At 38.7% G+C, this 19,165-nt stretch overlaps 1 protein-coding gene across 2 annotated transcripts in view; it reads left to right on the top strand.

Annotated features, from left to right (window-relative positions):
* The window catches only part of SIK2 (salt inducible kinase 2), a 135,777-nt gene that overhangs the window by 105,434 nt on the left and 11,178 nt on the right, over positions 1-19,165 (top strand). Inside the window, exon 9 of one of the 2 annotated variants that reach the window (XM_028515777.2) lies at positions 9,588-9,752. The exons of the other annotated variant lie outside the window; for it this stretch is intronic. Coding sequence (XP_028371578.1) covers positions 9,588-9,752 — 165 coding nt within the window. The remainder of the gene's footprint in view (positions 1-9,587; positions 9,753-19,165) is intronic. 2 annotated transcript variants of the gene reach the window in all.

Below are 19,165 nucleotides of genomic sequence, written 5' to 3'. Positions count from 1 at the left end.
TTAACCCCTACCCCCTTCCCATGTAGAAATTATCAAAATGTTCTCTATATCTGTGAACCTGTTTCTATTCTGCTTGTTCATTTATTTTGTTCTTTAGATTCCACATATAAGTGATGCATATGACATATGTCTTTCTCTGATTTATTTCATTCAGCACAATACCCTCTGGGTTCATCCATGTTGTAGATGACAAGATTTTATTATTTTTGTTGTTGTTTTAATTTTTCAATTACAGCTTATATTCAATATTACTTTGTATTAGTTTCAGGTGTACAGCATAGTGGTTAGATAGTCATACACTTTACAAAGTGCCCTCCCTGATATTTCCAGTACCCATCTGGCACCATACATAGTTGTAACATATTATTTACTTACTATATTTCCTATGCTGTACTTTATACCCCCATAACTGTATTTTAACTACAAATTTGTACTTCTTTTTTTTTTAATTTCTTTGAAGTACAATTTTTTAAAAGATTTTATTTATTTTTAGAGGGGGAGAAAGAGAGAGAGAAACATTAATGTGCAGTTGCTGGGGGTCATGGCCTGCAACCCAGGCGTGTACCCTGACTGGGAATTGAACCTGCAATGCTTTGGTTCGCAGCCCACGCTCAATCCACTGACCTACGACAGCCAGGACAAATTTGTACTTCTTAATCCCTTCATCTTTTTCACCCAATCCCCCTTCCCTCTGGCAACCATTAGTCTGCTCTCAATATCTATGAATCTTTTTCAGTTTTGTTTGTTCATTTATTTTGTTCTTAGGTTCCATCTATAATTGAAATCATTTTGGTATTTGTCTTTCTTTGACTGACTTATTTTACTTAGCACAATGCCCTCTAGGTCAATCCATACTATCACAAATGGTAAGATTTTATTCTTTTACAACCATGTAATATTCCATTGTATATAGGTACCACCACTTTTTATCCACTCATTTATGGGCACTTGGGTTACTTCCATAGTTTGGCTATTATAAATAATGCTAAAATGAACATATGGGTGCATATATTCTTTTGAATTAGTGTTTTAGGTTTCTTCATATATATACCCAGAAGTGGAATTGCTGGGTCACACAGTAGATCCATTTTTAATTTCTTTGAAGAACTTCCATACTGTTTTCCACCAATCTGCATTTCCTACCAGCAGTGCACAAGACTTCCTTTTTCTCCACATCCTTGCCAACATTTGTTGTTTATTGATGACATGTATGTGATGATATCTCATTGTGGTTTAATCTGCATTTCTCTAAAGATAAGTACTGTTGAGCATCTTTTCATATGTCTGTTGACCCATCGTTCTGTCCTCTTTGGAGCAATATCTGTTCAGGACCTCTGCCTGAACAGATAAATCCAGTTTTTTAACTGGATTATTTGGGGGCATTTTTTAGTGTCGAGTTGTGTGAGTTGTTTATAAATTTTGGATATTAACCCCTTGTCAGATGTATGATTGGCAAATATCTCCTATTCAGTGGGTTGTCTTTTCATTTTGTTTATGGTTTCCTTTACTGTAAAATAACTTATTGTTTTGATGTAGTCCCATTTGTTTATTTTTTGTGTGTGTTTGCTTTGCCCAAGGAGATATGTCAGAAAAAAAATATTGCTAAAAGATGCCTGATTAAAGAGTGTTATGATTTTTGAGTCTTTAATTCATTTTTAGTTTATTCATATCTATGGTATAAGAAGGTGCTCATTTCATTTTTTGCATATATCTGTCCAATTTTCCCAACACTAATTATTGAAAAGAGTATCTTTACTTCCCTGTATGTTCTTGCTTCCTTTGTCATGTATTAATTGACCATATAGGTGTGGGTTTATTTCTGGGTGCTATATTCCGTTCCAATGATCTATATGTTTGTTTTTATGCCACCACCATGCTGTTGTGATTATTATCACCTTTTAGAAGAGTTTGATGTGAGGTAGCATGAGAACACCAATTTTGTTCTTCTTTCTCAAGATTGCTGTGACTATTTAGAGTCTTTTATGGTTGTGTATAAATTTTTGGATTATTTGTTCCAGTTCTGTGGAAAACATCAATGGTATTTTGATAGGAATTGCACTGAATCCATAGATTACTTTGGGTAATGTGGATATTATAATGATGTTAACTCTAACTATCCATGAGCATGGTATATACTTCCATTTATTTGTATCTTCAAAGTCTTCCTTCAGTGTCTTATAATTTTCCAAGTACAGGTCTTTTACCTTTTAGTTAAATTTATTTCTAGTTTTTGGGGGAGTTTTTTTATGCACTTATAAATGGATTGTTTTCTTAGTTTCCATTTGTGATAGGTCATTATTGGTGTATAAAAATGCAACTGATTTCGGAATATTTATTTTGTATCCTGCTACTTTAATGAACTCATTTATCAGTTCTAGTAGTTTTTTTTTTGTAAAATCTTCAGGGTTCTCTATATACAGTGTCATGTCATCTGCAAATAATGACAATTTTACTTCTTTTCAGTTTGGATGCTTTTTTTCTTCCTCTTGTGTGAATGCTGTGGGTAGAGCTTTCAGAACTACTTGAATAGGAGTGGTGAAAGTGGACAACCTATCTTATTCTTGACTTTAATAAACACTTTTTAGTTTTTCTTCATTGAGTATGATGTTAGTTATGGGTTTTTCATATATGGCCCTTATTATGTTGGGATATGTTCCCTCTATTCCCTCTCACTTTGCTGAGAGTATTTATGTTGTTTATGCGGTATATCACATTAATTGATTTGCAGATATTGTACCAGCCGTGCATCCCAGGAATAAATCCCACTGGCTTATAGTGTATGAACTTTTAAATGTATTTTTGAAATCAGTTTGCAAATATTTTGTTGAGGATTTTCACATCTATGTTCATCAGGGATATTAGCCCATAACTTCCTTTTACTGTAGTGTCTTTGTCTGATTTTGGAATTAGGATAATGCTGGCCATGTAAAAAGTTCCTGGGCGTATTTCCTCCTCTTGAATTTTTTGGAAGAGTAGGTGTTAGTTCTTCTTTGAATATTTGGTACAATTCACCTGTGAAGCCAACTGGTCCTGGACTTTTGTTTGCTGGGAGGTTTTGATTACTGCTTCAATTTCATTAATTGTAAGTGGTCTATTCAGGTATTCTGATTCTTCCTGATGCAGTTTGGGAAGACTGTATGTTTCTAGGAATTTATCCATTTCACCCAGGTTGTCCAATTTGTTGGCATATAATTACATATAATAATTTTCTTACAGTTCATTGTGTTTCTGTGATCTCAGTTGTTATTTCTTATTTTTCATTTCTAATTTTATTTGGGTTCTCTTTTTTTTCTTGATGAATCTGGTTAAAGGTTTGTCAATCTTGTTATTAAAAAAAAAACAAGATCTTGGTTTCATTGATCTTTTGTATTTTCTGTTTCAGTCTCTATGTCTCTATGTATTTGCACTCCAATCTTTACTCTTCTTTCTACTCAGTTTGGGCTTTGTTATTTTTTTTTAAGTTCCATTAGGTGTGAAGTTAGAATGTTTATTTGAAATTTTTCTTGTTTCTTGAACTAGGCCTAAATTTGCTATGAATTTTTAAATTGCTCTGAATTTTCCTGTTAGGACTGTTTTTGCTGTATCCTATAGATTTCAGGATGCTGTGTTTCTCTTTCTGTTTACCTCAGAGTATCTTGATTTCACTGTTAACAAGTTCATTGTTCAGTAACATGTTATTTTGCCTTCATGTGTTTGTGTATGTTTCAGGGTGGTTTTTTTGTTGTTTGTTTGTTGGTAAGTAATTTCTAGTTCCACACCATTGTGGTTGGAGAAGATGCTTGTTTTGATATCAGTCTTCTTAAATTTACTAAGACATGTTTTGTGTCCTAACATCTGGTCTGTCCTAGAAAATGTCCCATGTGCACTTGAAAAAAGTACATATTCTGCTGCTTCTGAGTGAAATGCTCTGAGAATATCAACTCTGTCTGATCTAATGTGTCAGTTAAGGCCACTGTTTCCTTGTTGATTTTGTGTCTGCAAGACCTATCCATTGATGTCAGTTGGGTTGTTAAGAGTTTTCTACTATCACTGTATTGACTGTATCTCTGTTGATTTTTCCCTTTATGCCCATCAAGATATGCTTTATATATTTAGATGTTTCTGTGTTGCATACATACATGTTTACAAGGGTTATATCCTCCTGTTGGATTGATTTTTTTATCATTATGTATTGTCCTCCTTTGTCTTTTTTGATAACCTTTATTTTAAAGTCTATTTTTTTAGATAAGTATTATTACCCCAGTTTGCTTTTTGTTTTTATTTGCATGAAATGTCTTTTTCATCCATTTACTTTCAGTTTATGTGTCTCTCACACTTGTACACAGCATCTGTATGGCTCTTTTTTTCTTATCCATTCAGCTTCCCTATTTTTTTTAAGGTTTTACTTATTTCTTTTTATAGAGTGGGAAAAGGAGGAAGAAAGAAAGGGAGAGAAACATCAATGTGTGGTTGCCTCTCATACACCCCCAACTGGGGACCTGGCCCGCAACCCAGGCATGTGTTCTGACTGAGAACCGAGCCTTTGACCCTTTGGTTCACAGGCCAGCACTCAATCCACTGATCCACAGCAGCCAGGGCCACTGCCCTTTGTTTTTGAATGGAGCATTTAAGCCATGGAGAGGGGCAAAGCAGGGAAAATTGGGACAATTGCAATAGCATAATCAATAAAATATATTTTTAAATAAAAATTAAAAAAGTGACAGAAAAAAATTAAGTGATTATTGAAACGTATGTATTTACTGCCATTTTATGCCTTATAATTATGTCCCCCCTTTTTTTCTGTTTTTTTTTTTCCCTAAGAAAGTCACGTTAACATTTCTTTAACTTTTTCTTACCTGGGATGCTCTTTATTTCCCCTTCAGTTTTAAATTATAGCCTTGCTGGGTACAGTAAGTCTTGGTTGTAGGTCCTTGGTTTTCCTTACTTTGAATATTTCATGTTAATCCCTTCTGGCCTGAAATATTTCTTTTCTGTTGACAAATCAGCTGACAGTCTTATGGGAGCTCCCTTGTAGGTAACTGTCTTTCTCTTGCTGCTTTTAAGATTCTCTCTTTGTCTTTAACCTTTCCTATTTTACTTATGATGGGTTTTGATGTGGGCTTCCTTGCATTTATCTTGTTTGGGACTCTCTGCTTCCAGGACGTGTGTGTGTGTGTGTGTAATATAATATTGTTTATTTAACTTCAGAAACATTTCAGCATTCTAAATATACAAAAAAAACAACAAAACGTTTCAAATTCTGTTTAGTAGAGAACATTTTTGAACTTGCATTGATACAGAGACTCTTCACTTTGCTGAAAAGTAAAAACAGAGTTCTGCAGTTAAAAACATAGAGTTTAAAAGTACTGCACTTAAGATCAAAACACTTTACATGCCAGCTGAACCCGCCTTTTCCACTGACTTGAAAGAAAAAAGAAGTTATTTAGTCTCAACGGTGGCCCAAGATATCAGCCTGCTAAATGATGGTATAAGAAAAGCTATTTCTGAAACTTCTGGCCAAGATGGAAGCGTAGGTAGACACACTGTGCCTCCTCATACAACCAAAATAAAGACAACAACAATTTAAAAACAAAATAACAACCAGAACTGATAGAAAATTGAACTGTATGGAAGTCGGCAACCAGGGAGTTAAAATAGACACATTCATCCAGACCAGTAGGCAAGGTGGAGTTGAACAACCAGGAGGAGAGGGGTCATGGCACAAAAAGTTATGGCACCGGGCACTGGGTACATAACACATCCTGGGTGCACAAGACTGCAACGTGCGGACCCTGGGCACACAGGCGGCGGCTAGCAGACCCCCGGCACGGGCAGACCCAGTGAGGCAGCAATTGTGAAGCGAGGCACTGTGCACAAGGCGGCTGGCTGACCAGGCGGTCCCACATTCACATGCAGATAAACCAGGCGAAATTGGGGAGCGAGACAGACCTCGAAACCCAGGGTCCCAGCTTCGGGAAATAGAGCCTCAGGGCACTGTTTGAAAATACCTGCGGGAGTTGAGGTGCCAGGAGAGACACCCAGCCTCACAGAAGAATTCATTGAAGAGACCCACAGGGTCCTAGAACAGGCACAAGCCCACCCACACAGGAATTAGCACCAGAAAGGCCCAGTTTGCTTGGGGTAAGCAGTGGAGGGGGCTGGGATCCCACAGAGAGCACAGTGGGCACCATTGTTCCCTCTTGGACCCCGCCCCCACATACAGTGCCACAACCCAGCCATTGGGTTGCCCCACCCTGGTGAACACCTAAGGCTCTGCCCCTTACTATATAACAGGTGCATCAAGACAAAAAAATGGCCCAAATGAAAGAACAGATCAAAGCTCCACAGCAAATACAACTAAGCAACCAAGAGATAGCCAACCTCTCAGATGCACAGTTCAAAGCACTGGTGATCAAGATGCTCACAGAATTGGTTGAATTTGGTCACAAATTAGATGAAAAAATGAAGGCTACCCTAAGTGAAATGAAGGAAAATGCACAGGGAACCAATAGTGATGGGGAGACAACTGGGACTCAGATCAATGGAGTGGACCAGAAGGAAGAGAGAAACAACCAAACAGAAAAGAAGGAAGAAATAAGAATTCAAAAAAAAATGAGGAGAGGCTTAGGAACCTCCAGGACATCTTTAAACGTTCCAACATCTGAACCATAGGGCTGGTTCAGAAGGGGAAGAGGAAGAGCAACAAGTGGAAAGTTATTTGAACAAATAATAAAGGAGAACTTCCCTAATCTAGCAAAGGAAATAGACTTCCAGGAAGTCCAGGAAGCTCAGAGTCCCAAAGAAGTTAGACCCCAGGAGGAACACACCAAGGCACATCATAATTGTATTAGCCAAGGTAAAAATGAAGGAGAGAATTCTAGAAGCAGCAAGAGATAAGGAGACAGTGACCTACAAAGGAGTTCCCATTAGACTGTCAGCTGATTTTGAAAAGAGACCTTGCAGGCAAGAAGGGGCTGGAAAGAAGTATTCCAAGTCATGAAAGGCAGCGACCTACATCCCAGATTACTCTTTCAGCAAAGCTTTCATTTAGAATGGAAGGGCAGATAAAGTGCTTCCCAGAGAAGGTCAAGTTAAAGGATTCATCATCACCAAGCCCTTATTTTATGAAATGTTAAAGGGACTTAACTAGGAAAAAGATGATCAAAACTATGAACAGCAAAATTACAACACACTTACAACTATCAACAACAGAACCTAAAAACAAAAAGAAACTAAGTGAACAACTAGAACAGGAACAGAAGCACAGAAATGGAGATCACATGGAGGGTTAGCAATGGGAATGAGAGGAGAAGAGAGGGGGAAAAGGTACAGAGAATAAGTAGCATAAATGGTAGGTAGAAAATACAGGGAGGGCAAGAATAGTATGGGAAATGTAGAAGCTAAAGAACTTATGACACATGGACATGAACTAAAGGGGGAATGTGGGTGGGAGAGGGTGTGCAGGGTGGAGAGGAATGAAGAGGGGGAAATGGGACAACTGTAATAGCATAATCAATAAAATATATTTTAAAAAAGAAAAGCTATTTCTTTATTATACTCAATAGTATGCAATGTATTTTTTTTCTGTTTTTACCATGTATATAATAATCTAATAGTTGGCTATTGCTATTTTATTCTTTTTTTTTTTATTTTATTTATTGATTTCCAGAGCGAGGGGAAGGGAAGGAAAGTGGGAGAGAAACATCAATGTGTGGTTGCCTCTCCCATTCCCCCTACTGGGGACTGGCCCGCAACCCAGGCATGTGCCCCGACCGGGAATAGAACCAGTGACCCTTTGGTTCACAGGCTGGCACTCAGTCCACCGAACCACACTAGCCAAGGCTGCTATTTTATTCTTTATCTCATGTATTATATCCAGTGATATTGGAATACCAAATATCAAGTATATTCTGAATATATTCAAAGTATACAAGTGTATTTCTAACATACCTCCCCCTTGTGGAAAATCATCAACCTGGAATTTTAACTGGGAACCATTAGCTAGTATCCGAGAACAAAAGTGTGTATTCACTTTACAGTCTAATTCCTATGTTAAATTTTTGTCATCATTTTAAAACTTTAGAAAGGAAAAGGAGGAATTAACATTATTGAGTGAAGGATTTTACATGTTACCTTTTACATTTAACTTCACTGTGAAAAAGATACTGTGCCCTTTTTTAGGGGTGAAGAAAAGATTCAGAGGGGTTAAATAACCAAATGAAGTTTGCACAGTTATTAAGTGATGGAGTCAGGAATTAAACCCAGGTCTTGGGAGAGCAGAAGCTATCTTCATACTATTTGTTCCTTTTCCATTTTTTTGAACTTAAAATTTGCCACCTTATACACATTGAAGTGATTATGGCAGAAAAGATATAGGCCATTCCTCTGCCTCTTAGAAACTAGGATGGTGGTTGTATCTCAGATGTTTTACAATGTCTGTTATGCTCAAAATGCATCTAATAAATTATTCTGCTGGTTTTGAAGGGATGGGAGGAAAGGATTACCCAACAGACTCATCTTTAAAATAGATCCTTGCCCACTGTCAGAAAGGAAGATTCTTTTTAAAATGATTTTTTTAAAGAAGAGTTTGTAATGCTTGTTAACTTAGCATTCTCAACAAAGGAGATATGAAGAATGGATTAACACCATCAGGAGCTTTTCTGCAGTAGGTTGACTTCAGGAACATAAGTTGCTCAGCAACAAGCATCTTTCTTTCTGCTGGGCCAGCAAGCTGTGTTTAGGCTGTGTGTTTCTTTGAAAGAAGGGCATTCTTGTCACCTCCAAGAAACTGCTGCTGCTTTTTTCTTCCTCTTCACACATACCCCTGCCAAGAAATATATACCATCTTACCCACCCACCTCCCACACAACGATAGATAGATAGATAGATAGATAGATAGATAGATAGATAGATAGATGGCACTGACTGCAGTGTACTTTGTGTTATAGTTAGTTGTGGGTGTGTGTATCTATCCCTGGTTCAATTTTGAGCTCCTAGATGCAGGGACTTGTTATATCTTTCCAGGGTAATCTATTTAAGATTATAGACAATATAATCTTGTTGAATTGGGGGGGGGGGGAGCCCTGACTGGCGTAGCTCAATGAATTGAGCACCAGCCTGTGAACCAAAGGGTTGCCAGTCTGATTTCCAGTAAGGGCACATGCCTGGGTTGGGGGCCAGGTCCCCAGGAGGGGGTGCACAAGGGGCAACCACACATTGATGTTTCTCTGCCTCTCTTTCTCTCTCCCTTCCCCTCTGTCTAAAAATAAAATAAATAAAACATTTTTTTAAAATGGGGAAAAAGAGCATTCTTAGACTCCTTAAAAAGACCAGCTTTCTTGTCATCTCTGTGAATGCATGTTCCTCATTATGGAATAGGCATGGAATTCTCTACAACCTACCTTAGATTAATTAGTTGCTGAGACTACTTCAAATCAATACCTGTACCATGTATATATGTCATCAAATCTTTTTTGGAATTTCCAATAATTCCAATTATAGTTTATCCTTTAATTGTACCAAGAAGAATTATTTTAATCCAAGAAATGTGCATATTAATATAGAACATATTAATATTCTCAAACTCTCTGTTCTTGCCATTATTACAGGCACAAACTGTGGGTTTCCCAGTGACCACGCATTCACCGAACATGCGCCTGATGCGATCTACCCTCCTCCCACAGGCATCCAATGTGGAGGCCTTTTCATTTCCGGCATCCAGCTGTCAGGCAGAAGCAGCATTTATGGAAGAAGAGTGTGTTGACACTCCAAAGGTACAAATATGTTTGAGAGACTCTGAGCTTGTAGCTTGGCTGGAGACTTCAGTTTGATCCACAGGTGCCGTACTTGGATTTTGTTGAACTTGGTCATTTCCTCAAGTCACTCAGAAGTGTTGTTTTTGTGCAAAAGAACCTGACAACAGTATTCGGGGCTAAATGTGACTCTCATCCTAGTCTTATCATCACAACTGTTACCTAACTTGTCATGCCTTGTGTGTACTTTTCAAAATCTTTCCTCTCTTTCCTTAACCAGGTCCTTTTCTCTTCAAGTTTCTTAATCCCACATAGGTTTTGGATATTTTTACACAAATTGTAATCCTGAAAACAAAATTATACAGATGCTGCCAAATTGGGCTTTGTCTGTTGATTGCCTTTTCCCTCTGCATGTGCTGCCCCTACACAAGGACAAGCTGTCTTTTCAGTCAGTTGAACATCTTTTTTATCCTGTTTGGACCTGCTTACAGGAGATAAGTTTCTCCTGGGACACTACACAAAGGTGGCTTTTAGGAAGTGAAAGGTGACAGCTTCTCTCATTTAATGGATATTTACTTCTAATATGTGTTTTATATAGTTAGTCTCATGTGATGTACGAAAGCTCATAAAAATGGGCAGGTCTTGGAGTGTGTTCAAAGTAGACTTTGTTCGTTACTAGCCTGTGTGAACTTGGGCAAGGTGACCAACTTCTTCAAACCTCTTTTTTTTCTTTATATGAGACTATTGTGAGGAGTAAGATAATGTATGTGAAGTTCCAGCCAAATTTTCGGTACTTAATAAATATTGGGTTCCTATCTTTTTAGACTGTTTAGGTTATAAAAAGTTGAGTCAGATGTGTATTCTGCCTCCAAGTTTATAGTCAAGCAGAAAAGACATGATGCATAACTAAAGACACTGTGCCAGTGACTGAATAAATTGATAAACTATAATTGGTCCTTTACTTTTTTTCACCCCTCCACCAGCTGCCTCCCCTTTGGCAACCATCAGCTTGTTCTTTGTATGTGTGAGTTGGTTTTGTTTTGTTTCTGAACTTTTGATTTTTACAGATTCCACATGTAAGTGAAATTATACCGTATTTGTCTGATTTATTTCACTTAACATAATATCCTGTAGGTACATCCATGTTGCCACAAATGGTAAAGTGTCATTCCTTTTATTGCTGAATAATATTCCATTGTCTATATATAACACGTTCTCTTTATTCATTCATCTGCTGATGGACACTTAGGTTGCTACTATACCCTGGCTATTATAAATGCTGCAGTGAAAATAGGGGTGCATATATGTATATTTTTTTAATTAGTGTTTTGGGTTTCTTCAGATACATACCCAGAAGTGGTATTGCTGAGTCATGTCAGCTCTATTTGTAATTTTTTGAGAAACCTCCATACTGTTTTCCATAGTATCTCTACTAGTTTATATTCCCAGCAGCAGTGCATGAGGGCTCCCTTTTCTCCACATCCTCACCAGCACTTGTTATTTCTTGACTTTTAATGATAGCCATTCTGACAGGTGTGAAGTAATAGTTTTGATTTGCATTTTCCTGATGATTAGTGGTGTTGGGCATCTGTTTCTATATCTTTTGGCCATCTGTATGTCCTCTTTGGAGAAGTGTCTCCTCAGGTCCTTTGCCCATTTTTTATTGGATTGTCTTTTTTTCCCCATTCAACTGTTTTAGTTCCTTCAAGTTTTGGAGGAATTTGAAGTATCTTTTCCCATTCAGTAGGTTGCTTTTCTTTTATTGTTAGTTTCTTTCACTGTGTAGAAACTTTTTTAAATCAATGTACTATAGTCCCATTTCTTTATTTTGTGTTGTTATTGTCCTTGCCTAAGGAGACATATCCAAAAAGATACTGCTGAGACCAATGTCAAAAAGTTGACTGCCTATATTTACTTCCAGTAGTTTTATGGCTTCAGATCTTTTTTTTTTAATATATTTTATTGATTATGCTATTACAGTTGTCCCATTTCCCCCTTCCCTCCACCCTGTACCCCCTCTCCCACCCACGTTCCCCCCCTTTAGTCCATGTCCATGTGTCATACTTATGAGTTCTTTAGCTTCTACATTTCCCGTACTATTCTTGCCCTCCCCCTATTTTCAACCTACATTCTATGCTACTTATTCTCTATACCTTTTCCCCCTCTTTCCTCCTCCCACCCCTACTGCTAGCCCCCCATGTGCCCTCCATTTCTGTGGTTCTGTTCCTATTCTAGTTGTTTGCTTAGTTTCTTTTGGTTTTTCTTTAGGTGTGGTTGTTAATAATTGTGAGTTTGCTGTCCTTTTACTATACATGTCTTTTCTTTATCTTCCTTTCTTAGATAAGTCCCTTTAGCATTTCATGAAATAAGGGCTTGGTGATGATGAACTCCTTTAATTTGACCTTATCTGAAAAGCACTTTATCTTCTCTTCCATTCTAAATGAGAGCTTTGCTGGATAGAGCAATCTGGGATGTAGGTCCTTGTCTTTCATGACTTGGAATATTTCTTTCCAGCCCCTTCTTGCCTATAAGGTCTCTTTTGAGAAATCAGCTGACAGTCTGATGGGAACTCCTTTGTAGGTGACTGTCCTCTTATCTCTTGCTGCTTCTAGGATTCTCTCCTTCGTTTTTACCTTGGCTAATGTAATTATGATGTGCCTTGGTGTGTTCCTTCTTGGGTCCAACTTCTTTGGGGCTCTCTGAGCTTCTTGGATTTCTTGGAAGACTGTTCCCTTTGCCAGATTGGGGAAGTTCTCCTTTATTATTTGTTCAAATAACTTTTCCACTTGTTGGTCCTCCCCTTCTGGTACCCCTATAATTCGGATGTTGGAACGTTTAAAGGTGTCCTCGATGGTCTTAAGCTTTTCTTCAATTTTTTAAATTCTTATTTCATCATGCTTTCCTGCTTGGTTGATTCTATCTTCCTTCTGGTCCACTGTGTTGTTTTGAGATTCAGATTCCTTCCTTTCACTATTGGCTCTCCTCCGTGTGTCTTCCTGCATCCCTTTTATGGTAATCTGCATTTTTTCATGTAATTTGCATCCAAAATCAACCAGTTCCGTGAGCTTCCTGATCACCAGTGTTTTGAACTGTGCATCTGATAGATTGGCTATTTCTTGGTCACTCAAAAGGATGAGTCCTGGGGGACTGATCTGTTCTGCTGGAAACATGTCTTATGTCTTTCCCTGTCTCTCCTATTATTTTATTTATTTATTTATTTTTTCTCCGGTCTGGTCGCTCTTGTTACGGTGGGGGGCAGAGCCTTAGGTGTTCACCGGGGCTGGGCGCCCCAGTCGCTAGATTGTGACGTTATATGTGGGGGCAGGGGCAGGAGTGGGGACAGGAGGGATCAATGGCGACCGTTCAGTTCTCCTGGAGCCAGACACTTCCCTGGGCTTCTGGGCCGTGAGCTCTGCCCTGGTCCACAATCGCTGCCCCACTGATTCCTCCAGCCGCTGCTTGCGTACTCAGGGATCACTGCTGCACCGCTGCGCTCCAGCGCCCCGGATTGCTGTCACGCCGATTTTGTGCCAAATTTCCCCTGACCTACACGCGCCTGTGACCCGCGCCAGCCCCGCGCCCGCTTGGCTCGTCGTCCCCTACCAGTCTGGATGTACGGGTCTACCTCAACCTCTTGGCTGTCCGACTTCCATTTAGATAAATCCTCTGACAGTTCTGATATTATGACTGCAAATCATTGTTGTAAATTATTGTTGTTCTGTTCTTGGTTGTGCGAGGAGATACAGTGCGTCCACCTATTCCTCCATCTTGCCGGAAGTCCCCTGGCTTCAGATCTTACATTTAAATATTTTAACCTGTTTTGAGTCTGTATTTGTATATGATATAAGAAAGTGGTCCAGTTTCATTTTTTTCATGTATCTGTCCAGTTTTCCCAACACCACTATTGAAGAGGCTGTCTTTATCCCATTGTGCATCCTTTCCTCCTTTTCATAGATTAATTGACCATTAAGTCAATTTATTTATTTATTGGAGAATTTTAATCTGTATATTGCTTTAGGTAGTAAGGACATTTTAACAATACTGATTCTTCCAATCCATGAGCATGGTATATGCTTAATTTATTTGTATCCTCTTCAATTTCTTTTTTTTTTTCCCCCCCAAAAATTTATTGACTTTTAGAGAGAGAGGAAGTGGGGAGAGAAAGAGACAGAGACATTGATTTGTTAATGCACTTATTTATGCATTCATTGGTTGCTTTTTGTGTGTACCCTGACTGGGGATGAACCCCACAACCTTGGGGTATGCGATGATGCTCTAATCAGCTGAGCTACGTGGCCAGAGCAGTTCCTTTCTTCAGTATCTTATAGTTTTCAGAGTATAGGTCTTTCACTTCTTTGGTTAAATTTACTCCAAGGTATTTTATGCTTTTTCATTTCATTGTAATTGGGTTATTTTCTTAATTTCTCCTTCTAGTCCTTCATTATTGGTTTATAGAATAATTTGCCCTTTAAAGAAATAGAAATCAAAGTGCTGCAAGACTAGAAGGAAGCAGAGGGGAGCTGATTTTAGTTGGTTTGAATGAGAAAGTCTTTGGGTTAACTATTAGAGCTGGCAATTGAGAGGTGTGCAGAATCTGAGTGGATGGAAACTAGGGTGTGATACCTGGGTAGAGGGGAAAACCTGAGCAACAGCAGACATCGTGAAAGCCTAGGTCCATCTGAGTCAGAGCAGGTAGTTCAGTGTGTCTGAGGAAAGGGGCTGTGTAGGGGGCTGTATGAAATAAAGATGAGTAGTTTAGCTTTGAGTGGCAAGCCCAGCACTGCAGGCTTTTCTGTAGGCTTGGATTCTCGGCGTAGGAATGTGTTCAGTATCATCAAGTGAGTTTTTCAAATGAACTTTTTCAGAGTAGTTGGAAACAGTTGAAGTTTTTTAAGCAAAGAAGCACTGTGATCTATGTTGTACTTCAGAAATTAACCCAGAAGGGTACGCAGAATGTATTGGTTAGGGGAAGGGCTGATGACAAGGACAACGAAGGTTAGCACCTGTGTCCAGTGAGGGGAAGCAATGAAGGCCTGAATTAGGATAGTGCCCATGAAAGCGGGGAGAAGGGGATGATACAAATGAGATTATATAGAGAAACTTGATAGAATATTAGGGTCCAGAGAGAAGTGCAAGCTGATAGTAGTATTTTGAGCCTACAAAATACTATGGGAAGGGTGAGTACTATTATCAGAAGTAGGGAGCTCTGGACGTGGAGCTGGGTCAGAAGCTAAATAATGAATCTAGCTTTATGCAAGGCTATCACAAACAGGTATTAAGCCAAGTCTTTGAACAGAAAGAGCTAGAATCCATGCCCCTGAGAACACCATTTCCTGTGGACGGTCTTTTCTTTCCTCTCCTTTGGTTGCCTACCATGTTCGATAATCTCACAAACTGCTGCTACTACATTCTCACCCAGAAATTTAGACATAAATTGGGACAACATAATTTATTTATTTTTAAGATACGAGTCCCTTGGAAAAAACTAAATTGCAGTCTGCTAAAATCTTGTCTGTGAGGGCATCAGGCCTGAAATACAGATTGGGCACTGTCTGATGTGTTATATAGGGCAAGCTATTTTTAAAGCTTGTGATTGTTACCGTAACTAGGAAACAGGCAGGAAATGAATGATTTTGTGAGATATAGATAGTAGCTAGATGGTGTAGTTGCGTTTGTAAGAAGAACAGTGCCACTTGAGAACTGGCCACCTACACTAGCTGAGCTGCTTTGGCACTTAGGCTGTGAACATCCACTGGTCTTACTTGGGGACCGTTTCGTTTATGTCAGCAAAAAATGCTTACCCCTTTTCCCTCCCTGGTACCTCTTTCGTGGGGCCCACCAAATAAATGCATATACCCACCAACCTGTCAAACAGAAGTACAGTTCCTTTGTTTTTCATACTGCTTTATCTGTGTTTACTACTGTAACAGCCATTCGTAGTCTTCTAGGAGATGCTTCCTAACTGCACAAATTGCTCATTCATTTCTACTGTCAATTGGTGGCAGGTATTACGTATCTCAAGAAATTTCCCTTCTCCTTCCCGCCCTGAAGTCCTCATCTTAAAACTGTCAGTAAAATCCTGGGTTCGTGTTGAAATGTTGGTTTGGGATGCTTCCAAAAAATAGCACCTTTCTAAGAAAGTCACCCAACTCTGAGCAGTGACCGAGACCCCCAGGTGACAAAGATCAGATGGAGGACAGATACACAAATCCTGTAGGGTCAGCCTTTCTCTTCTGAGGGTTTCTTTGGGAATTATGAAAATTCTGTAAAGATTTTATTTATTTATTTTTAGAGAGAGGGTAAAGGAGGGAGAAAGAGAGGGAAACATTGATTGGTTTCCTCTTGGAGCACCCTGACCAGGGACCAAATCCACAACCCAGGCCTGTGCCCTGACCAAGAATCACACTGGCGACCTTTCACTTTGTGAGACGACACCCAGCCAAGCCACTTTAGCCAGGGCACAAAAAATCATGAATTTTTTATATACACACATTTCAGTCACTTTTAATATTTTATTAGAGATTAAAATATAACTGGATTTTTCAAATTGCCCCCTACATAGCTGGGCAGGAGAAGGGAACTGTGAGTCTGAACTGTGAAAATGCAAATGTAGTAAAGGTGTTTCATGCCTATTTACATTTTTAATAATTTTTGTTAGTGTAGAGGTAGTACAACACATAAGACAAGGTCTGAAAAGGATATATACACCACAGTCTAAGCTTTTGTAAAGGGAAAAAATTGCACTTTTACTTCTGAACTTGAATTTTTTAATTTATAAGTGGAAAAATAAAGCCATGCAGACTCATGCATGGAAAATTCAGAGAGGAATAAAGAAAAAAATTAACTTAATCCATAATCCCACTACCCCAGGTGTAAGCCTATTTTGTCAAGAGTTCCTGAGGAGGGCTATAGATAGGTGGACAGATGAGTGTGTAGGTAAGTGTAGGGTGGCTCAGTAAGTAGGTAGACTTTTAAAAATAAATTTATATTCTATTCTATGCCATGTGTTGTATTAGATGTACCCTCATTTAACTTTGTACTCTCCTATTTTTGGACATCAGGATTTTTTTTCATCTTCCTAAGTGCTACAGGTGAATATTGTTGTATCTGAATCTCTGACTGTGCCTCTGATTATTTCCTTTGGAGAAATTTCTAGTACTGGGGTTATTTAAGTCTTCTTTGGCTGGTTGTTTATTTTAACTTGCCTCAAGATGGTAAAAATGCTTTAAAATATTGTGGTTTTAGTCTCTTGCTTTAAAATGTTTTATTATTGTAAAGCATTCTCTTTCATCAGGAATAATAATATATACAATATACTGAATACCTAAGGTACTGTGTTATTTTATATATATTATTTTACTTAATCCTCTCAAACAACTTTAATTCTACAAGTGAAAAAAATTGATTTTTATAGAAGTTAAGCAACTTGCTAATAAGAGGTAGAGCTGAGGTTTGGGCCTATAGCGCCTCCTCAATATATGCCAAACTTGCTAGGCACTTAGGGTGCGAATTAAGCCACATTCCCAGCCTCCAAACTCAGTGGCTAGTGTTATACATTGGTCTACTTGGGCTGCCATGATGAAATACCACAGGCTGGGTGGCATAAACAACAGAAATGTATTTTCTCACAGTCTGAGAGCAAAGTTTTGGCCAATTTAATTTCTGGGGAGGGCTGTCTTGGCTTACAGAGGATGACCTTCTCACTGTGTCCTTCCATGGCCTTTCCTGTGCTTGCGTTGGGAGTGTGAGCTTCCTTGTGTCTCTTCTTATAACGACACTAATCCTACCAGATCAGATGTCCACCCTTATGACCTCACTTAACTACACTTCCCTTGAAGCCCCATCTCCAAATGTAGACACCCTCAGGGTTAGGGGGAGACACAAACATTTGGTCCATAATAGTCCAGCAGTATCCTTTGCCACTGTACCAGTCTTGTATTTGTGGTAGGCTTGGGCGTGTGCTATCAGTGGTAGAGCTCAGAGTTTGAGTCTCACCTGTATAGGAAGTCTCTTACTAGAAGTGAAGTGATTGATTGGACTTTAAGGAAAGACAAAAACAATGTATTGGAAAAATGTACATTTCACCAATGTTGTATTTTGAATTAATGCAATTTATAGTTAGCAATACAGTTAGTCAATAATGCAATGTACACTATTTCCTAGAGCAAAAGATGGTATTTCTAGCAGCCAAGGTAGATCAGCCCAATTTATTTTATTATTAATTTATTAATTATTATTATTTTATTTTGGTCACAAAACTGTACAGCTGAATTTAGGCTCTTGTTATCTCAAGCTCCCTGGTAGTGAATTGACAAGGAAGAGTGGCAGGATTGTCACCTGGTTCAGGAAATGAAATCACAACTTAGGGTGTTCACACCTGTGAGCAGGACTCCACGGCACTTTCTGACATAATCATCAGACTTCATCTGAGAAACAGTCATTGTTCTCTACCTGTCCCAGGATGAAAATGAATTCAGCAAACATTTTTTTAATAAAAGACATAATTCCTCTTATAGTTTAGATAAGGAAATAAATTTATAAGTAGATAATTTGAAGAAAAATTATAAATTTAGAGAGACTGAAAGGTTTTATAAGTACTCCGAAAAAGGTAACTTTTCTCTGTTAAAAAAAAAAGGACATGGTTGTAAGACCATGAAATATCTGATAAAATTTTGACATCAGATGTAAGTGTAGAGATAGATAATTAATAACAGTCTTTTTTCTGTTGCTTTATTCATTTCTAAATCATCCTTGGCTACTCTTAGAAAATTGTATTAGTAGACAATTAAGGAACCTAGAGGTATGAATAGAAGTTCCCACACAGCCAGCCATTCTTTCCTACAAAAAAATTACCAGTGTTAAATGTAGTCAAAAAGGAAAACTTATCTGGGGAAGGGCCAAGGGGAGGATAAGAGTTGCTGGCCAGGTTTCAGAGTTTTCTTGCTGGTGCCATGGGGAAGAATGGTCTTTGTCTGCAGAGAAAGCATTTGCCCCTCTACCTTTTAAATGACCACTCCTCCCATTAAAATGCTGTGTGCGTTAGCCACCTCACCCACCGAGTGGCTGCAGCCCCCCTGCCAACAGTTTTATTGAATTACCAGCCCTACCCCCAAACAAAGATCTGAGTCACCCAAGTCTCCCTCTCCAAATAAAGGGCCTTGCAGCACCTTCAGATTGGTTGCCATAAGAGGAAAGTTCTCTGTGTCTGGCACAGGGATGCCCCACGTCACCTCTCACACACATGTGCTCCGCCTGCTTCCAAAGGAAACAATAGCTCTACCCAGTGTGTTCCAGGTGAAAGTGCTGCTTAGAACTCAGCGTCTGCTGACTGGCTGTTCCCAAGCAGCTATTCATAGGAGAAAAAAGATTGATTTCCACAGGGGAATAGTTAAGGTAATGAGGTAAATAATGGTGCTTCCTCTTTGGGGCTTTTA

This window comes from Phyllostomus discolor, chromosome 6 (assembly GCF_004126475.2).
Source record: "Phyllostomus discolor isolate MPI-MPIP mPhyDis1 chromosome 6, mPhyDis1.pri.v3, whole genome shotgun sequence".
Lineage (NCBI taxonomy): Eukaryota > Metazoa > Chordata > Mammalia > Chiroptera > Phyllostomidae > Phyllostomus > Phyllostomus discolor.
This window is presented reverse-complemented; position numbering and strand designations above follow the sequence as displayed.